We start from the raw sequence: 23,407 nt of genomic DNA, 5'->3' as shown, positions 1-23,407 counted from the left end.
AATGTTTTAAACAAACTGTAAATATAGTTTTGCCTGTTTTTTGTTGACAGAAACTATCTTCTTTTTTATCAAATGAGTTCATTTTTCGTTGCATAATTATTACAGGTCGATTGTAAAACATCCGATAATTTCATTTATGAATTATGCAAGTCTTCACTTTTTGTTATGCGATGGTTGTAATATACAAGTAGTTATTAGCAATGAATTATTATACCACTAACATATTACTTTCATGGTTCATTGGATTCGGCGTATTTGGTTTAAACATCTTTATTATCTCTCTCATTTATTATTAATTTAACGAGTCTTTAACATGTCGTAAGTCTTTTATTTTGTACTGTATAAAACTGTGTTTTCCTGTAATTATTAGGATTTGAATTGCTACTATGTACAATTTTTATTGTTAAAGTAGAATCATGATTTACCTATTAGTTACGATACAACACGTCTATAAAATTTTTGTTAATTGGTGTAATAAGATGTAATTTGTAAATTTAACATTTTTAGTAGGTTATAAACCGGTTAAGTAGATTAATTTTCAATCCTTTTTGTCGGTTAGTTAAAAAAAAGGAAATATAATTTGGTAAAAACAGCAAAGTATATAAATTAGCTGTTTGAGAATATAATTAAGGATTATCATGTATTATGTAATTTGATTTTAAGAGATCGATACAGAATTGAAAGGAATGAAACTGTGCGTCAAACCAGTTACGAGGTTGAGGGATTCTATCAAATTTATTTGGCTGAGTAAGCAACACCTTTGCAGATTAGTTATCTAATAGCATAAGAGTTCGTTAAAGTCGGTTAATGTTTACAGATTTAACATGAATTACGTTTCAATAAAAACTAAGGAACTGGTTGATTTTATAAATGTTTAACAAACTTACACAGACGCATGCACACACACACATACAGAGAGAGAGAGAAAGAGGTAGACTTAACATCTGGAAGTTTTTAGGGAGTTGCAACTTGGAAGTTGAAGATGTGAAGTAAGACCAAAATATCCAATGGCCAAGCCATGTCTAAGAGTTTTTTGCATCTAGAATATTTTGTATTTTTGCGATCACAGTGGCAAAATCCCGAAGTACAATAAATACTGAATACCGCAATACCTTATAATTCGTTAAAAGTCACGTCAGCAAAAATCAAAGTAGTTCAGAACATTTTACTAGAATGACAAGCTTGGCGCCTTTTAGTATCTCTCCCTCCCCTCCACACCACGAATAAATAATGTTAAACCGGTGTAGATTTGAAATATTAATTTAACGATGAATGAGAACTGAGTTTTTTAAAGTGTATCCTACGCTACTAAGTAATACTAGGTGCACTAAAACCGGTTGAGAAATTTGTTTTTGAACGCACTGCAAGCTTTTACACGATCCAAAATTACAGGTTTACAGAATATTTTACAGTATTGTGGTTTTCACAAACTCATTTTAAATGCTCCATATTATTATTATTAGATTTACTTTTCCAAATTTCGATATTTAAATTGTCTAACGTAAATTAGCCTCTTACTTTGTTAAGTTTGACAATAAATAAATAATTTCGGGATATACTTAATAAAATTTTAAAAACGTCTAGAAACAAAGGCCAAAGGTTTTCGTTACAAAACCTATTTATTTCAGGATAATTGGTTATAAAATGATGGAAATATTTGGGATGGCGCGAGAAATGCTTTTTGCTTTTAAATGTGTACGTACAGGACCCTCTTAATAAACGGTTTTAACGTAGAATTAGTAATTGCGGAGGGTTAAAAAATACTATAGGGTTTTAAAACGTCTAGCGGGATTTCTAGGTACCGTAGAAACATGGTATTAGGAAAGTTCAAAACCTTAAAGAGACCTAGGATGCTCGAAAATTCTCGAAAACCTCCCAGGGAGCTGGGCGGGGATTTTGAGATAAGGCCTCAAAAGCAAACTCGAAGAACTTGCTGTTTGATCGTTTCGATCCTTAATAATATCTGTTGATACAATTGTCTGAATATAATGAAAGAAAAGATAAAATAAGATTTGTAGTTTTCCAAAAATTTCATCTGGTTATTTTATCAGTGACAGAACGCGATTTAAATGGATGACAAAAATTACGACTCCACAAAAATCATGACTAATGTTTGGTTTAATAATACATTGTAAATAAAATATGTTAATAAATTTATAATTAACTAACACTGAGTGCAGTAAATGCAGTTTAAAATAAAGCAAGATTTATTCAATGTCGATTATGTGTTATTTGTATTATTATAAGTTTAGTTCTAGTACAGATTTAAAATAAATGCTTTCAATATTTAATCAGTATAACAAGGGTGAACCAATGTACGTATGAGATTATCCTTTTCGGTGAGTACTGGCTGTTATATGTATTTTAATGTTACTCGTCAAAGTATAGAAAGTTGACTCACACGGTGGAGATGGATTGCTAGATCGGCGGCTTCTTTTGTCGCGGCACACTATTCCCTCCATCGTACTATTGTAGTTGTGTCAATACTACTTCAGACACCCCCCAACCAGAGCTACTGTGTATCTATATATGTACTCTTTCTAAACTTTGACGAGAAAGAATATGAAAATTTTAACAGAAGTTTTACTTTCCTGGCATCATAGCTGTAGAGTTATGTCAAAAAATGGTCTATGGGATTTTTTTTTTCATTGGTCGACGTTTCATGATCCAGAGGCCCAAAAATAAACAAAAAAATGGAGGTGGGTAATGTTTGTACATTCGTGTGTTGGAATGCATAAATCGATTTCGATGAAAATTGGCACAGAGACTCGTGTATATGGGAAAATTTGTTGCTAAAGTTTCGGGGTCAGTATCATCAGGGAGTGGGGTAGACAGTTTTTTTGGAATCAGTTTTTTCAAAATTTTGCAATTATAACCCCACTTTATATTAACCTCAATACATACTTAATATAAAATACATATATCTTAACGTGCACGGTTACCTTACATTTAAAAAAAAAATTGTCCCCAAATTCTCTCTACCAAAAATCGTAAAAGCTACCTTTTTATTTACACATTTTTGAACAGAATTTTATTTTATTTTTAAGCATAGTAATAATGCAAACAGTGAAAAGAATTTTGGAGCAATATTGGGGGTGTGAGAGCCGATCAAATTTGAAAAATATTAATTTTTTTAACTTTTTTCATGTAAAACTTTTTTCTTGATTATTTGTTATCTCAACTGCAAATTACCTTCAACATTTCTCGCCAATTTAAATTATCATCACATTTTGTATTCAGTGAAATTTCTGTCATCAATATTATGCACACTAATGATATAAGTGACGCAGTTGATAACATTAAAGACAACTTTGTGTAAATAATAATTAGTGTATAAGTATAAAAATATCATTTGAAGAGTGTTTATAAAGAATTTGTTACGTAAAACAAGTAACCCACCGGGTTAGTCTAATGGTGAACAAGTATTCATAAATCAGCTGATTTCGAAGTCGAGAGTTCCAATGTTCAAATACTAGTAAAGGCAGTTACTTTTATACGGATTTGAATACTAGATTGTGGGTACCAGTGTTCTTTGGTGGTTGGGTTTCAATTAACCACACAACTCAGGAACGGTCGATCTGAGATTATATAAGACTACACTTCATTTACATTCACACGTATCATCCTCATTCATCCTCTGAAGTAATACCTTACGGTGGTTCCGGAGGCTAAACAGAAAAATGAGAAGTACTACGGGTACTTTTATCGAATACCGGCGCCACCGCTTGTTCCCTTCAAATCGGTACCTTTTTCGAGTAAATTTCTTTATTCATTGTTAATTTATGTGCTACTGCATGATCCAGCTTAAAGATCACGGAAAATTTACTTACTGCTACATGGCGACTTCCGGTCGGTGTTCGTTTTCCATCGAGTATTTTCTGGAATGAATTGTTTTCTCCTCTTATCGACGCAATATGAATTCGACGAAATAGGACTCTACTTGGTAGTAGTTCTTCTGTGCATTTTATTAGTTATTTCAGTGACCCCCACTACCTTTCAAAGCCATACAACACCTGTATAGCAACATTTGGCGTTGCAGCATTTGTTGTAACGCCGTACAACAACGTCAGTTTCGTAAATACACATAGCGTGTGCATTGCGACATGTTCTGGTTTCAATAGTATACCACGTTGTTTCAGGAACTTGGCGGCATTCTATTCGTTAGCCAGCAAATTCCAAACATTCATATTAAACTTCGGTAACGAAATTAAACTCCTTACACGATAAACGCACAGAACTAACTGCCTGCAACGCGTTAGATACAAATATCGAATTGAATTTACATCATTATGATAAGGAAACTTGCTCTTACCTTATCCTTTCCGTTCGAGGCATTTAAAATTTAAATAGCAGTCCTTAATTGTTGAAAAAAAATAAATTGGGTGTTTAAATAAATATTCAGTGCCACTGGTATTCGACAAAAGTGCCCTTTTTATTTAAAAAAAAAGTACGTAAGATATTCTACGTTTAACAAAGTCTCGATAGAAATTTCACCTGTAAATTGGTTTTCCCCTGCGCATACTACTACTGTTAAAACAATGTCGAATGCTTTATTGTTTAGTAATTAATGACCATAGCAATCGAGCAAAAAAAGAAATATTCATTGTTTGCTTATGTGGATATTCCGAGTATCCACACTTTTCCCTTAAAATATTTTCCTGAGTTACATAATATTTTATTTATTATAGTTTTTTCACTGAAATAGTATTTTGAAACTGTTATTTTTTAAAGGGATGTTCTTTTTTCTTTTTTTTTTGAATTAATAAAAAACTAAACTTTTCGAAGTATTCGCCCTCTACGTCTTTAAGGTTACCTTAAACTTAGTAAAATTTTATAAAATCAACAGCTGCACGTGGATGCACTCACGGATTAATATAAATAGATACTAAAATTAATTAATATTATTATTTAATATTACTGTAATATTATTTTATTACAGTATTGTTTTTTATCTTTCTGAAGATCAAATAACGTGTGTTTACAGTATTATTTCCATTGTTTTATATTTCCATTATTATCTGAATAAGTTGCAATAACTGTTTTAAACTAATGTTGAACCGCTCTTGTGATTCAGCGTGCGTAAAAATTATTTTAACTAAAGAATTCATTTTTTTAATGCTGGTGATTAATCTTTTAATTAGACATCAAGGCTGAATGTCATTGTACTAATTAAAATTATCACAAAATAGATATCGTTTAATTTTTTTATTACCCCATTTAAATATTATATTTTTACATTGTCTTGTTTTTTACTTCTTTTTTTTAATAATAATTTGCAACAAAAAAATACACGTTTAACGTCTCACAGTTATCATTATGGGAATAATTTCTATACGTTTATTTATATTAGTAATAATTATGTAAGATGTTGTTTTAAAATAAATAAAATTGCATGGCCTGCCGTTATTGTATATGTTATTTTCAGAATTATTGTTATTGTTATAACTGAAAGTTGAAGCTTAAAAAAACGTTATTATGCAGGATAAAATTATTAAATAAATTTTATTTAAAATTGTTTTTAAATTAAAAAAATTAATTGTTTCATAGTATATACATAGAGATTATCTCTTGATGTTTCGCACATTTTATTTATCGGATGACGGAAAGAAATTCTCTGATAGGTAATTTGTGGCTTTCTTCTCCCGTTAAGATAAATCGAAAAACGATTCAAGTAACCTTGAACCGATACTGGTCAGTATCTTTCTAGTGTAAACACCACAGAGATTCCCAATTTGTTCTGTTATTTCACGCTATTATAAATCGATCAGAAGGAAAAAATAAACTGTCAGATCTGTTATACGGTATTAATGCAACAGTAAATTTTACAAAAATAAGAAACTAAAACCATTAAAAAAAGTTATATAAACATTTTTTCTGTTATTTTGCTTTAAATTCTTGTTTCCGTAAATATTTTTTTTCTGAAACACATCTCGAAAGAGTAAATAAAAAATAGCTTTACCATTTCTATTTCCAATAACTGACCGCCAGAGTGGATGTATGTTTTTCGTTCAGAAATTGCGTTTTCTCCCATTATAACTTTTGAACGATTTGACCGACTTCAATGTAGTTTTTTCGGAGTAATATTTTATTCCCTAAGGAAGGCTTTTAAATATTTAAATATCCGAAATGTATTACTTTTTCACATGATTGAATTATGATGGGAGTTTTTTATTGCGAACCCCGGCTGACCATGTCATCGCTTAAAAAAAAAAAACATTCTTTTTGCATATGCACGTAAGTCAACATATTTCATTCTTGCGAGATGTCTGAAGAGACTAGCTTAAGTGGAATGAAAGGCTGCTAACATCTCTTAGATGGGATAAAACAAAGGAGTAGGATTATAAATAATTTTAAAACCAATGCTATAGAGATCAGCTAAAGTAGACATAAATCTCTTGCACAGTATAAATAAATGGACAGTATGTAAAAGTTATGTTAATACTTGTTGCACTTTACAAAAAAATGCCTTAAAATTATACGCAAAATATTACCCGTTGCATTTTTGGTATTACTTATATTAAATAAAACCTGTTTAGCAATAATGTATGGAGTTAAATGTTACATCCCATTATATTGTATATTTCCGGAAATTCATTGGTAAATTTGTTTTCTTTTAAATAGGATATTTATATTATTTCATAATTACTGATACGGTACTTACATAATCTTTTAATAATCTTAAAGAAGATAATAATAATCTATTTGAGAAGATAATCTTAAGAATCTATTGTGAAATTAAAATATTTGTTTAATGAGCGATGAATTTAAGACTAGATTAAATAATAATTGAACATTGTTTTAGTGTTTAAATTTTTTTTTTATTTTTCATAACTTATTTACCTATAATATTATAGGCCGTTATAAGATTTACTAGATCGTTATATCTTTACTAATGAGTTTGAAGGTTAACATATTTCTTTGAAGAAATAAGTTTTCTTTGCAATAAAAAATGATCTTATATTACTTTCCTGGCATCATAGCTGAAAGAAAAGTGTGATAATCAGTCAAAAAATGGCGTATGAATTTTTTTCATTTCTCGACGTTTCATGACCCAGGAACCCAAAAAATAAAAAGAAGAGTGGAGGGGGGGTAATGTTCGTACGCCGTACGTATGTGGCTGTGTTGGCGTGTTTGAAGCTTAATAACTTTTGACTGGATAAACCAATTTTGATGAAATTTTGTACAGATACTCGTGTATATGGTGTAATTTGTTTGTAAAATTTTGGAGTCGATTTCTCCAGGAGGTGGGGCAGTTAGTTTTTTGAGGTTTTATCTTTTATAAAAATTTTGCCAACATAACCCCCAAGTTCAGTACAGGCATGAATGCTTATCTGACCATTTTTACTTACTTGTACGTAGTAAAGGAAATATTGTAATCGCCAAAAATTTCGGTTTTCAGATTTCAACGGATATATTTTACCAGTTTCGGCGTGACGTATGTACGTATGTATCTCGCATAACTCAAAAGGATTAGCCGTAGAATGTTGAAATGTATTTAGGACTGTTGTAACATCTAGTTGTCCACTTCCCCTTTTGATTGCAATGGACTGGGCCAAAAATGTGCATACAGTCAAACCTCTAAATAAAGCGGGATTTCAGTTTTGAAACATTTGGATTTTGGACTTTTTCTTAACTGCAGTAATAAGCCCTCATTGAGCGATTTTCAGCGATATGTCATGTGGTATTTATTTTCGTTGGTTCCAGAGTTATAGCCAAATAAAATTTTAATTAATGAAATATTTGGATCTTACAAGGGGAAGGCACATCGATTCGAATCCGACTTCATAAACTTTTTTTTTTTAATTTAAATATGTTGTTTTATAAATAATTATTATCCTGCAATAGTAAAAAATATTTTAACAATAAATAATAATTCAATGATACAAAAAAAAAATTAGAAGTTATTAGTGAAATAAAATGTACTTTTCATTTTAATCCCATAATTTTTACAATCAGAGGTTAATCATTATTAATAAATCAATATATTTAAATTAAAAAAAAAAGTTAAAAAAATACGTATATATGAAGTCGAATTCGAACTGACGTGTGCATGGTTACGGGTCCGACACGTTCTCACTTACACCACATATCTACTTGACCGAGGTGAAACAAAATTAATACACTAACTAATATAAAATGCTATGGAAATTTTTAGGACCAGTTTTATTGAGTATAACTGAATATTGCATGTTATTATTCTGTGATGAAGGCATGTAAACAGTTTACTATTCACACACGCAATAGGGTTCAAAAAACATTTATTTAAGGAGTAATAAAGGGACTTATATTCCATCCTAATATTACAGATAAGAGTGTTGAATTAATAATTGTATAAATATTTGATGTTAATAAAAATAATATTTTAGCAATTCTGTAAATGTCCACTTATAAAGAATTGGAGGATCGTATCTCACTTTCAAATGAAGTGCAGCAAAAAATTTGTATATGTAATTTAATAGGCGTACAAGGAAGTTATTTGGTGTCCAAATCAGATTTTTTTTTTAAATTGGCTCCAACACTCCTTCTAAAATCGTAAAAAGCTATCTTTTTATTTTTTACATATTTTTTAACCAATTTTTTCTATGTCTTCCTAGGCATAATAATAGTGCAAGTATTCCCCCCCCAAAAAAAAATAGTTTGGGGACAATATTGGAAGGGGAGAGCCGGTCAAATTTTTACAATATCGATTTTTTTTAACCTTTTATTGGTGTATTTCACGTATCATTTTTTTTTCCACTATAAATAACCATTTTTTGTCAGCATTTTTACTTGTAAACCACATCCTCGTTAACTTATATAATTTTATTGACTTAACTGGAAAAAACAAAACTTAAGAAAATATAAATAATTTTTATTTATTTGTAACCCCCCAAAAATATTCGTTCAATTCAGCTAACTTATGGTTAATATTTTTTTACGTTATCCTAGTTCAATTTGGACATTTTTGAACAGTGAAATAGCGTTTTAAATAATAGAAAATTTTTTTCAGTTAGAAAATGTATTAAACAGTGAGAAAACAACCATTATTAGGTTCCAGAGTAATTTATGTTATTATATAAAAATTTGTTTAAATATCTTGCGCCTTTGATTAAGTGTACAGTAACTTGCAAGAAAATTTTCTTGTTTTACAACTGATATTCCAAAATAGCATCAATGAAATCACCTGATTGTTGCAGTACTTTTTACTCCTCTCATCAGTAACCATAGTAGCTATTTTCAAACACCAATTTATCCTTATTGGTATAAGGATTAATTGGTGTATCCATTTTTTTATTCAAGTTATAAAAATGGGCATTTTTTCCTGTTCATTTTTAAAAATAACCATTCTTAATTGGAAAACAGTTCATTCCTAAATTGTTGGTTGAAAAAACACTAAGATTAGTTGAGGAAAATAGCAAGACATTTATCAGTATTAGGAAATTTCAAAATATGTTTTAAAATTATTTTTACCAGTTTCATATGGATTTAAGTAAAAATTAAAAACGTAATTAAATAATGATAATTTTATTTTAATTTCTTAAGTTTTTTGAAAATAAATCTTTTAATAATGAAATGAAACCGTATAGTTACAGAAGAAAGATTGACAGTAAAATAATAGATCATTTTTTTATCGTTCTTATGAAGTAAATCATTGTTATAAATAGCCGACTCAATCATTCAGTCAACATTAGTTATAGTTCCAGCCATGTAAGCTTTTCCAGTTAAGATATTATTAAAACTTTATAATAATTAAAAATGTTGAAATATAATCTAATAAATTTGATAAACAAAACCTTTTTTGTCCAATTACACTCAACCTTAATCTTTCAGCAAACTTCAAGTATAAAATTAAATAATTCCTAATTAAAATTTTCCATTAAGTTACAATTAATTGCTAAAAGATAAAAGGATGGTAATCGATGTATTACAAACACTGTTTTGTACATATAATTTTTATCAGATTATGATGACAGTACAGATTATATTTAACACTTACCTTTAATTATTTTGAAATACAGATAACTTTACTCAGTTGGTGATCGCATACTACATACAATTACTCATTAAGGTATATGGAGAGCTCCTATGGTAATAGGTATTACAGGATTTGATATGCTTACTAAATCTGGTAATCTGAATACCAGAACTCAAAGAATCAGATCCCTAGGTTTGGTGGATAAGATAAACAGTTTTCTTATAATCAGACTAATAATGACATTAATAAAGAGATATTAGAAATGATATTTTAGTAAAGAGATTATCAAAGGCCGTGATATTAGGAAGTTAGGTAGTGTAATATACTGTAGTTCTTATATATTTTGTTCCACTGATGAAGAATACTTTTAAACAGTTAAGGAATTTTTCAGATCAACACAGTTTTTCCTGAGATTACTTACAAATTATTTTTTTATATAATACAGCTGTTTAAATTACAAATATTTCATATTTTAACTAGAACAAGAAGTGAATTGTGAATCTATATGTAGATTCTGGCCAAATAATCACCCATTCAGATCTATCTGTCAAAATAGATTCCCCTATCTCATCATAAATCCCTTTTCCTTATCCTTATTGTATCTTCTTCTGTGTTATAAGTTGTCCAGATGTCAGTAGGATCCTGCTAAGTATTCATGTGAGGATATACTGAGATTTGAAAAGATAGTGTATCTCTTAGGTTTAGAAGGGATTGTCTATGAACTGATTCAGGAATTTCTTTTCCTGACCAGTGGCTACACAATAAGCCTAAATAACTGAAGTGATTATTGTATAAAGCCGGTTTCCCATTTGCCCTTAAAAAAAAACAATAAAATACTAACTTAGATAGTCAGGCGCTCGTCCCTTCTAGCCCAAGAGACCTATTGTCTTTGTTTATTCTTTGTTTTCATTATTTTATACATAAACATATAAGCCTTGCCAAGTTTCTCCTTATTTATTAAAATCTTAACGGAGTGAAAATAAAATTATTGTTATCGTAGAATTATAACCACTTTATTATTATTACTGTAATTTATAATCCAATGAGTTATTTCAATTCTAATTTTATGAAGTCCGTAATTGAATTACCATGGTAATTCCGATGGTTTTGTATGCCAGATTGTAACATTAAGCAATTTAAAATATTATAATAGTAATATCATGAACAATAAAGTTTTGCTTATAATAATTTTTTATTAAAATTATTTTTATAGAAAATTAATGTAAAACTAGTAAAAAAAACATGAATTTATTTTATTAAGATTTTATAATCAATATCTGTAAGATTGGAAAATTTTTGTGATTTATTTGTAAATCACTTTCTTTATCAACCACTTTAAATAATCTACTGACAGATGTTGGTTTTTTCGATTTCTCTCTTCCTTATAGTTTTGCACTTTCTTTTACTTATGTAGGTGTAGGATATGAGACTATAAAATTTAATTTGATTTTATTATATACGTATCTTAAATAATAATTACTATTTATACTACTATTATTATATTTATAATTTATTTATTATTATTTATATAAATATAAGTCAAGACATACATTTTCAGTGTTATATTTAATTTTTACTCTTTACCAAACATGCAAAACATTTTTTTTTTTTGTCTTCAGTCATTTGACTGGTTTGATGCAGCTCTCCAAGATTCCCTATCTAGTGCTAGTCGTTTCATTTCAGTATACCTTCTACATCCTACATCCCTAACAATTTGTTTTACATATTCCAAACGTGGTCTGCCTACACAATTTTTCCCTTCTACCTGTCTTTCCAATATTAAAGCGACTATTCCAGGATGCCTTAGTATGTGGCCTATAAGTCTGTCTCTTCTTTTAACTATATTTTTCCAAATGCTTCTTTCTTCATCTATTTGCCGCAATACCTCTTCATTTGTCACTTTATCCACCCATCTGATTTTTAACATTCTCCTACAGCACCACATTTCAAAAGCTTCTAATCTTTTCTTCTCAGATACTCCGACTGTCCAAGTTTCACTTCCATATAAAGCGACACTCCAAACATACACTTTCAAAAATCTTTTCCTGACATTTAAATTAATTTTTTATGTAAACAAATTATATTTCTTACTGAAGGCTCGTTTAGCTTGTGCTATTCGGCATTTTATATCGCTCCTGCTTCGTCCATCTTTAGTAATTCTACTTCCCAAATAACAAAATTCTTCTACCTCCATAATCTTTTCCCCTCCTATTTTCACATTCAGTGGTCCATCTTTGTTATTTCTACTACATTTCATTACTTTTGTTTTGTTCTTGTTTATTTTCATGCGATAGTTCTTGCGTAGGACTTCATCTATGCCGTTCATTGTTTCTTCTAAGTCCTTTTTACTCTCGGCTAGAATTACTATATCATCAGCAAATCGTAGCATCTTTATCTTTTCACCTTGTACTGTTACTCCGAATCTAAATTGTTCTTTAACATCATTAACTGCTAGTTCCATGTAAAGATTAAAAAGTAACGGAGACAGGGAACATCCTTGTCAGACTCCCTTTCTTATTACGGCTTCTTTCTTATGTTCTTCAATTGTTACTGTTGCTGTTTGGTTTCTGTACATGTTAGCAATTGTTCTTCTATCTCTGTATTTGAGCCCTAATTTTTTTAAAATGCTGAACATTTTATTCCAGTCTTTTTTATTATGCAAAACAAAATTTAAAAAAATTGCCAACCCAAACATGGTAAGGATAATCTAGTTTGGTTTGTAATGAATGAGTGATTTTTACATTTGAGAAAACCTGAGGTTTGTTTGGCTTTATTACTTTTGATGTAATTTCAATTTTTTTTTGTGTTTGTGTTGTTTGTATTGTGTTTCGTATGTTTAATAACCTAGAGTAAAATTAAAAATAACAGAAATTTAAAATAACAAAACTTATTTCTTATTTATTTTGTACATATTTTGTATGTAATTAATTATAATATTGAAACCATCAGATAGAGTCAGTTAAAAGTAAGATCAGTTACCTACAGGAGTGCTTTCAAAGCTTTCATTTCATTTGTTTAAAATTACAATTTACACATCTTCCAAATTAAGAAGGATGGTGCATTAGTTTATTTGCTGTATGTGCTAACATTTTTATTTTGAATGAAGTGCAAACTTTAATGAATTGAATTAATGAACTGAAAAATGTGACCTCTGTCACTGTGTTATCTGGGCTTGAATTGAATTATTCAAATCAGTCAAATGATTATTACAAAAATAATAGAATTAAATTTATGTTAGATAAAATAAAATAATTTTACATAAATTAAAAAATCTCTGTGGTTTGCTGTATGTACTCACAATTTTAGTTTGAATGAAGCAGTTCTTGGCAGAATCCAACAAAGTAGCAAACTGCATTTGGTTGCTATATTTTTGTTACATTTGTTTTTTAATTTTGTGATTGTCATTTTTTTCATTTTGAGTTTTTTGGTATCTTAATGTTTTTATTATTTAATTTTTGTTTATAAATATTTATCTAAAATTTATATTTATGTTTTAGGGATAAAAAAGGAAACCATTGGAGTTAGAGCTGTGTTAAAAAAACAGCTAAAAAATGTTCAGGATTTTGAAGCTTTAAGTTATAAAGGTTTTTGTTGTTGTTAGTATGCTAAATTCATGAACGTTTAGTTAGTCAGCAGAAACATTTAATAAAATAATGTGTAATGAAACATAAACAATGTAAAATTATCAGGCCTACCGCCTTTTTTCTAGTCTGTTATATCAGCTTATCCTGCTCTGTCATTTAAAATTAAAACCGAGTTAACTCTCTGTCATACTATGATACACAAAGTAGGTTTCCATTTTAAAGGACAAAGCAGGATAAATTGATGTAGTAGGTGTCTAATTTGTAATTTAACTGCTGATGACCAAGTGAAAGCTTTGAAAGCAGTCCAGTAGGTAAATATTGTAAATATTCGTAGTTTTAACGGATTCTATCTGGGATTTCAATATTATAATTAATTAAATTATATTATATACAGGTGTTTCTAAAATGGTGAGCTGGCTATACTTTTTGGATTCTACTTATAAAACTAAACAAAAAATACCCTTAGGAAAAATGGCGATTTCTCCTTCATTCTCCCCCTGCCCAACATTTTGTTATTTTTATAAAAAAAAGTTATATCTCAAGTTCGGATAGACGAATCGCATAAATACTTGGTAAGCGTCTTGGTAATAAAGTTTTAAAAGTAGCAAAAAATCAGGAATTAAATACCTTTGCAAATTACAAAATGGCGGCCATGTTTGTTTTTCAATCCGTTATATCTCCATAAATATTAGTTTTATCAAAATTTATGATATTTGCTAAAATATTAAGCCTTTTATTTTAAACAAAATGACGTTTATTTTTTGAAATCGGTTAACAAATGCCGAATTATGGTAGAAAATTGATGTAATTTTGTGTCTGTTTTATGTCCACTTTACGTTCAGTTCGATTAAATATTGTTTTTATTTCTTGTTAACCTACCTACCTATCTCTACAATTAAGAGAAAATATGTAGTTTCACCAAAATGGAGCTCCTACACATTTCAGTCAGTTGGAATCAGATTTCCTTAAAAACTTTCCATAAAAAATGGGTAGGCCTCGGAGTGCCAATGCCCTGGCCTGCCCGATCACCTGACTTAAACCATCTTGACAGAAGTTAAGATGGACCTGTGGGGCCATTTGAAATATATTACTGTTTATTTAACTCAACATTGAGACTCTTCAAAAAAGAATCCAAAATGAATTTCACGAAATTAGGAATACTCCCGCAATTTTTGAACGGTTAAGACAATCTCTCAGAAAAAAAGACTGGAGACTTGTGTAATTCCTAATTGTGGACACTGAACATCTCAGATAACTTTTAACAATTGTTAACTGTTTAAGTACGCCTAATGTTCTACAATAATTAATGTAAGATTATCACAGGTAGTCGTTTTTTTTTTTTTTATTATTGGTCTATTATTGGGAAAAAATTATTACTTAATTTGATTCCAATTTACAGCACTAGAATTAACGTTTAATATTTAATCGAATTGAACGTAAAGTGACGGAGATGAAAACAGACACAAAATTACATCAGTTTTCTGCAGTAACTTGGCTATTTATTAACCGATTTTAAAAAATAAAATGTCATTTTGTTCAAAATAAAAGGCTTAATATTTTAGCAAATAAATTTTAATTTAATTTTCTCTAATTTTTTTTGTTTTTAACAAATACATAAATTTTGATAAAACTAATATTTACGGAGATATAACGGATTGATAAATAAACATGGCCGCCATTTTGTAATTTGCGTAGGTATTTAATTCCTGATTTTTTTTCTAATTTTAAATCTTTATTGCCAAGACTGTTACCAAATATTAATATGATTCATCTGTCCGAACTTGAGATATAAATTTTTATATAAAAATAACAAAATGGCGACAGGGGAAAACGAAGGAGAAATCGACATTTTTACTAAGGATATTTTTTGTATAGTTTTACAAGTAAAATCCGAAAAGGTATAGCCAGCCCACCATTTTAGAAACAACTGTGTATATATAAATAAATATATATATATATATATATATATATATATATGTAGTCAAAATTATAAAATTAACCACTAAGGTTAACACTTGATGTCTGGCCTCAGCCTTATTTTAACTACGATAGTTACATTAATTGAACCCTAATATACAGTTGTATAATATGAAAATCAAGTTTGGTGTTTGGGAAAAAAATGAAAAGAATACTTCACTTACCTTTTTTTCTCTTTATTTTTACTCAGTTCATGTTAAGAATTTTTTTCTTATCACATCATATGAAAATGAAAAACAGAGAGAGCTTAAATATGTAACTTTAACCTGTTATAGCATTCTTTTTTACTTACTGGGGATTAAGGAAGTAGTTTTTGGAGGAATCTACAAATATTGGTGACCCATTTAATTGCATAATAAATTTTGATTTGCATCTAATTTCATTACGTAATCCTAATTATTTAATTTTTTTAATGAGTACAACTTTTATAATCTCTCACACAAAAATTGTCTCAACTGCTGATTAGAAAATCTTACTCTGTACATTAATTCTGTAATGGCATTAAGTTGTCTGTGCAGCAAATTGTTGTCTGTGTCTTTCAATTTCCTTCTTTCTGTTGGTCTCACCTATTCTGATTGGTAGCCATGTAACCATTAAGTTAAGCGGTGCTAACATGACCATGAACCATATCAGTTCCATAGTTTACTGTGACCTCTATTCTTGTATCATCATTCAGCTCTACGTAGACCACATACTACTACTGAGAAATCCTAAAATGACTGTACTGGCTCCATTTTATTGTTTTCAATTTACTATCTTACACCTGTGATTAGTTTTTTTAGGCAATAGGTAAAAAAAAGCCTATGGAATTTTTTTTGCCCACTTTAACTTGAATTTCAAGGACTTCTGGTAATCTCCCCATTTTCCAGTTCACCATCACTAAAAAATTTAATATTTATTGATTCCTGATTAAGGGAGGTCCTAGTTAAACTGTGTTCCTTACCACCTTGATTTGAATATTTAGAATATCTCAAGGCCTGAAAATTGAACAAGTGAATAGGTTAAAGGTAAAATGCCAACAGGTGAAACTAAATTAGTAAACCAGTTCTACAGGTAAGAAGTATTTGAAATTTAATTTTTGTTAAATATTATGCAACTAACAGTTTTTTAAAAAATGTGATGGGGACACCACATTACTTCCTTGTACGCCTATTTATTACATATACACATTTTTTTTTAAATGATAAGTACATAAAATTTTATTTCATTAATAACTTCTGATGTTTTTTCATATTTTTTTTTTTTATTGTTTGTTAAATTATTATTTATTGTAAAAACGTTTTTACAATCAGAGGTTAAAAATGATTAATAAATCAATATACTCGTATTTAAATTTTAAAAAAAAGTTAAAAAAAGAGATGAGTCAGATTCAAACCGATGTGTCTCCCCCTTGTAAGATCCAAATATTTTATTAATTACAATTTTATTTGGTTATAACTCTGTAACTAATAAAAATAAGTACTACTTATGATATATTGTTGAAACGCTCTCAATGAGGGCTTTTTACTGCAGTTAAGAAAAAATTCAAAACAATTTTTTTTTTATTTTTGGGGGTTTTTTTGGACACTTTTGGTTCAGTCGATTGCAATCAAATGGGGAGCTGCACAACTAGATGTTACAACAGTCCTAAATCCAAAATTTCAACATCCTACGGTTAATCATTTTTGAGTTATGCGAGATACAGACGTCACGCCGAAACTAGTCAAAATGGATTTAGGGATGATCAAAATGGATATTTCCGTTGAAATCTGGAAACCGTAATTTTTCGCGATCACAATACTTCCTTTACTTCGTACGAAGTAAAAATAAAGGAAAATTATAAGAAAAATTTTAGGTCTTAAATTTCAAAATAATCGGGTAAAACAACAAATTTTATACTAAAATTGAAAAATTGTCAGGACACGATAAGGAAAAGACGAATTACATCTTATTCCCATTTATTTAGAATGAATAACAGTAAACTGACTATACAATTTTTTTATTTCTTCCAAAGTAAAAAAAACTAATGTCAAATGGTTCATATAATTCCAAGAAGGCCTAAAAAACTGAAGAAATTATAAGAGAAAGAAAAATTTTAAAGCGAATATTAATAAAAGATAAGAAAAAGTCCAAAATCCAAATTTTTTTGGATTTTGGACTTTTTTGGATACTTTTGGTCCAGTCGATTGCAATCAAAAGGTAGAGTGCACAACTAGATGTTAAAGAGTCCTAAATCCAAAATTTCAACATCCTACAGCTAATCATTTTTGAATTATGCAAGATACATATGTACGTGTGTACAGACATCATGCCGAAACTAGTCAAAATAGATTCAGGATTGTCAAAATGAATATTTCCATTGAAATCTGAAACTAAAATTTTTTGTAATCGCAATATTTACTTTACTAATTACAAGGAAGTAAAGACATAGAAATAAAATAGTTTTTTGTTAAACAAATTTTTGTTGATAAAAAATAAAACTGTTAGCATAGTCATCAAACTTAACATAAATGATGTGTATTATTTTATAAAAATATTTGATTACCTCATTATGTATTTATTTATTAATGTAGACAGCACTGTTTGTTCAATAATATTAATTGAGTTCTTACAAGTGATTAAATAATACAATCCTCTTTTAAATAAATAAATGTTTATAAGAAGTCTTTTTTCTTTTACTGTTTATAATGAGTGTAATTGTGTCTTTTCTTTTGGTTTTTATTATAAAAGCTAGAATGGTTTTGATTTGATGGTGCCATTACGTAAATTGTAATACGTACCTTTTCCATCTTATATCTCATTAACACATAGTGTCAAGGATTTGTTAACAATTGTCTACAATTGAATGACTAGGATTTATGTTAATTTTGCTGCTTTTATAATATACATTTCCCTTTTTCTTATTTTTTGTATTGATGTTTTAATAATTTATTTGCTGATGTATGTTTGTTAATATTAGAGAAAATTGACAGCATATTTTTACTAGTCATATTTAGAGATTTTTTTCTCTTTATCTATTATAACTCTGTTGTTGCCAAAGTATTTTTCATAATATTGCTTACACACTGGTACCAGGAAAAATCATTTTAATATGTAATTTTGCCCTTAATTTAATTTTATCCTCTATTTAAGTTTAAGTTTATTTATTCAAGCTTAAGTTTATTTCTTAAATGATTGGTTTATTAATATTATAATGTTCCTCTTCTAGGTAGATACTTCACATGTCTTTTCCATCCTGTTCCTTTACATTCTTTTGATAATTTATATTTAATCTCTCTCTTTTTTTTATAAATTATCTTTTATATTCTGTTAATTGTTGCAATTCTATCCTTCAAGGATTCTTCTTTTTCTGTATTGTATAAAACTTTTTGTTCCTATGACTCGCAACAGATGTTTTCATTACTTATGATTGGATTTATTACATCTCTTTCATGATTTTAAAGAACATATCAGATTATATATACAACATAATTCATCTATGCTTCCCCTCAGGTGTGGGTGATATGCCAGATACGAGGTTTTATCATTAATGTGTTTCATATAACTGAAAATGATTACCCAGCCACTCTGATCGTTAATTGAATTTTTGTTTGAATATAACATGGTCATTATAATTTTTGTTTCTGTCTTCTTTAGGTTATCTTTTAAGGCTTGTTAAAATTTATGTTCTCTAGAAATATCAAGAAATTTTATCATTACTGTTGTCAGTTTTAAAATTTTTCTGTTCATGTTCTAAAATATACATATATATTTTTTAATTTTATACATTTTTAACTGCAATAATGTTTTAATAGAATGAATTCAGAAAAATAACATTTTATATCCCTGGATATTATACAACTTTAGGTGCTTCATGATTCTAATAAAGGTTATATATGGCTTCCTTTTTTAAAAAGGGGGAAAAGAAAAGTGATGTAATCTATATTGGATGTTTTTATGCGTATTGATGAAGGAAATGTTGTTTTGGTTAGATTTGTAGTAATTTTTGAATAAATTATTATTCCATGTTTTCTTTTATCATAATGTGGAAATACCTTTCACTTATTTTTACGATCTATTTATTATGTATTATGAAATAAATAAAATATTTTTATTTAGAAAGGAAAATATGTTATAAATATCTTTTTTTTTATAATAACAAACTAAAACATATGCAGTTAGGAAATATATATATTTATGCAAATACTTTGTTATTGTTTGATACTGTTTGGAAAGATCAGACTTACGACATAAGGTAATCTAGAACTTTAAGAATAATTGGTACAAGTTAATTTTTATGAAATCCTTTGAGATTATTCTTGAAAACTGTTTAGTCTCTTAGCTATAAGGTAGCAATAGATTTATAAGTCTTTATAGAGAATCCTTTCTTTTCTGTTACTGGTTAAATAAAAAAGCCTCTAATCATTTTTATTTTAAAACAATTCCTGGTCCTGTCATTCTGATCAAACTCCATTTTGCACCCAAATAATCTGTAAAATTTATTTTTCTAATCACAGATGTTATGTAAATTTAATAGAACACAAAAGTTAAATGAAATAATAGACTTTAAAGAATGTTTATCCTATACTAGGAATTAAGCATCCTCCCCAGTTTGTACCATCAGCTGGTAGATTAGATTAAAGGAGGACTCAGAGACATATTACCAATAAGCTTCTTAACCACTAGTTTGGCCATTTTTACAATTCCCAGAAAATAGAGTCTTCAGCCAGTCTACAGTGTTGCTACCTCACCAAGTTTCATTAAAGCAGCTGGTGTGGCGGCTGATATCTGGCAAGTAAGGGATTGATAGTAAGGGATAAATGATCAGGTTATGTATTGAAAGCCATTGTACTGCTGAGCTTTTGTAATTCCTTTTTTTATCATAAGTTTTATTTTATTTAAAATTATAGTTATGTATAACATTTTTTTAATAGTAAAAACATCTTTAGTGAATTTTAAGCAACATTTATTTGAATAATCAGTATGAACATTTAAATAGTCTATTTGTACTGCAAAATCTTTAGTGGGGAGTGAGAATTTATTTAAGTGGTGTGTTTGTTTTTATTTTATAGTGAAACAAAAATGTAAACAAACTATATATAGTTATTTATAAAAAAATTTATTTGAAAAAACTTTTTTTAAAATGAATAAAACAGATCCAGATACTGGTCTGGAATCTGCTCCAAACTCTCTTGAATGTTGGGATTACTCTGTTGAACTTGAATGTTTACGTGGAAGTGAAGGTAAGTGTAATATGTTCTATTTAAATAAATATTATTGTGTGTGTGTGTATGTGTGTGTGTGTATATATATATATATATATATATATATATATATTTCTTTTTTTTCTAGTCACTCTTTTCAAGAACCATATCCCTCTGTACTAATATATATTGTATCTCTATAGTCTAACTTGTTCCGCCTAATTACAGAAATTAAAAAGTAAATAAGTTATTTTTTCATAACTTAACAATAGTACTTTCGTGGCAACCCACATCTTCAGTTGTGATTTTCATTGTTTCATTTTTATATCAAACTACATATTAAACTCGAAGACATTTAAAATATATATAAAAATTGTTTGATAATATATATAATTTCATTTTTTTATCAAATTAAAATTGAAAATTAAGAATTAAAATATAGAAATATAAATTTTTTTTAAAAATCACAATTTAAAAAAAACTTTTTTTTTAAATATATAAAAAATTAAATTATGGAAATTAAAACTACATATATAAAATATGATGTCAGAATTGATAAAATTAAAATTAAAATACATAAAGAGTAATTAAAATATATAAAGAGGATAAAATATACTATGTGTCTTGGCTAGCCAATGTAACAGTACTGTATCAAGTGGCTATTGTATCAAACATTGGCTTCTGACGTCATATTTTATATATGTAGTTTTTAATTTCCAAAATTTAATTTTTTTTATATTTAAAAAAAAGAAGTTTTAAATTTTGATTTTTTTTTTTTAAATTATATTTCTTTATTTTAATTCTTAATTTTCATTTTTAATTTGATAAAAAAATTAAATTACATATATTATCAAAAAAATATTATATACATTTTAAATGTCTTTGAGTTTAATATAAATATTATAAAACAAATATTACAACTGAAGATGTGGGTTGCCATGAAAGCGCTATTGTTAAGTTATGAAAAAATAAGGTAAGTGTCATCTTATTTACTTTTTAATTTCTGTACTTAGGTGGATCAAGTTGGATTATATATACTATATATATATATTATTCGTAATTTAATTTTTTTTTTTAATTCTTGGCAGTTTTGATAAATGTTTCTTATTTAGCAGTTTTAATACATTAAAATAAAAATGTAATATAAAATGTATAGTGATGAAACTAAAATAGTACTGAATGTTAAATTAAAAATCAGTTAGTTTCGAATTATGATCAGCACAGCATAAATGTGAGAAATTATAGATGTTAAAGATATTTGTAATATTTCTGATCCTTCTAATAAATAGTAATAAATGTTATTAGAAAATACATAAAATTGAAAATAATTCCATGAACTTATTTCTCTATGTATTGCTCTGTTGAAGTTAAACATTGCCTATTTACAGTTCATGTATAACTTAACACTATTTACAGCACGTATTGTTACATTCATTTAAGTACAGTAAATATATTTACAATAATTTTCTTATCTGCTGATAAGAAGGTGCATTATATATTATATATATTTTTCTTTTTCTGAGTATTCAAAAAAGTAAGTTGCCTTGTTTTGTTACCAAATGTTGTTTTAGAGCACAGATTATTATTTTTTCATTTCACCTTATATTTATGTATTGTATTGTATAAAAAAATATATAATGTTATTTTATTGTAAACAGCTAAACTTTAACATGCCATTTTAATTTGGAATTGAATGAGAAATAAAAATACCAATTAATAATTCCGTAACTGATTTTAATGAGCCTTCTGAAAGCTGCTGTCAGCTTTCTGAAGCAGTTGCTGAGCTGAAATTCCTTCCAGAAGGTGCCAGCACAGTGCCACACCAAAGTTAGCTAACCTAACCCTCCTCATACTTGTTCAAGGAAGAAGGAATAAAGGATAAGAAAAGGGGAAGGAAGAGGAATGAAATAATCCACAGAGGGAGTTCTGATCCAGAGTTGATCAGGGTAGTTTAGGTCTTTGTCCAAAACCAAGTTGACTTTGCCAAAAGTAAAAGAAAAACTGATACCTTGAAATTTATTTAGCAGAAAGGTAAAATTTGTTGACCAAATGAAATAAGGTTGTTTCAAATCATTATTTTGGCCTTTCATGTGTTGTGAAACAATTACACCGAGCATGTTTTCTGATTTCTGTATTATTTTTTAGAAAGTTTTATTACTATTAGCTAGAATGAGTTATATACAAATATAACAATTTTTATTAAATTTTCTGTCTCAAAATGATTGTGATCAGTACACGTGTAGGGAAGAGCACCAATTGTTATCCCTTAGTCACTGAATCACTACCAGGGGGGTGATCTTTGTACATATTGTCTGGTAAATATTAACTTTGGATATATTTGTTATACATAATGAAGGGGAAAACCAATATGGGGATGTAGTTGGAAGTACCTCATTGACAGTCACTGATCAGTGATGTCCAGTGTCCGTGGGAAGTGCTTATGGTACTGCTGATACAGTAAGATTTTTTTTTGTCTAGGCCAAAAATCCCACAATCAATAATTCTGTTTGTCATTTTATTTAATTTTAATTTTATTAATACAATTTCAGTTAGAAGTTCAGTTTCTTAAATTTATTACAAAATCAGAGAACTTTTTTATATTGATTTTGTAAATATCAACCAGCATTAGTGTTAAGAGGCTAGACACCAGGAATGAATTTCCAATATTGATGCTAGAGTTCTATGGTTATAGTGGTAGTTACTCTCGATATTTTGAGAATTTTTGTCAC

At 28.2% G+C, this 23,407-nt stretch overlaps 1 protein-coding gene across 11 annotated transcripts in view; it reads left to right on the top strand.

Moving 5' to 3' along the window:
• Positions 1–23,407, top strand: part of Cen (cerebellar degeneration-related protein 2-like) — a 593,469-nt gene that overhangs the window by 519,108 nt on the left and 50,954 nt on the right. For 2 of the 11 annotated variants that reach the window (XM_075364143.1, XM_075364146.1), the window contains exon 2: positions 20,547–20,717. The exons of 6 other annotated variants lie outside the window; for them this stretch is intronic. In XM_075364143.1, coding sequence (XP_075220258.1) covers positions 20,618–20,717 — 100 coding nt within the window. In that variant the 5' untranslated portion in view covers positions 20,547–20,617. Of the gene's footprint in view, positions 1–20,408; positions 20,718–23,407 lie in introns of all 11 variants that reach the window. 3 more of the 11 variants (XM_075364141.1, XM_075364144.1, XM_075364145.1) reach the window with 2 other exon arrangements.

This window comes from Lycorma delicatula, chromosome 4 (genome assembly GCF_047948215.1).
Source record: "Lycorma delicatula isolate Av1 chromosome 4, ASM4794821v1, whole genome shotgun sequence".
In the NCBI taxonomy this organism is placed as follows: Eukaryota; Metazoa; Arthropoda; class Insecta; order Hemiptera; family Fulgoridae; genus Lycorma; species Lycorma delicatula.
The sequence above is the reverse complement of the archived record's forward strand: the minus strand, read 5'-3'. Positions and strand labels throughout refer to the sequence as shown.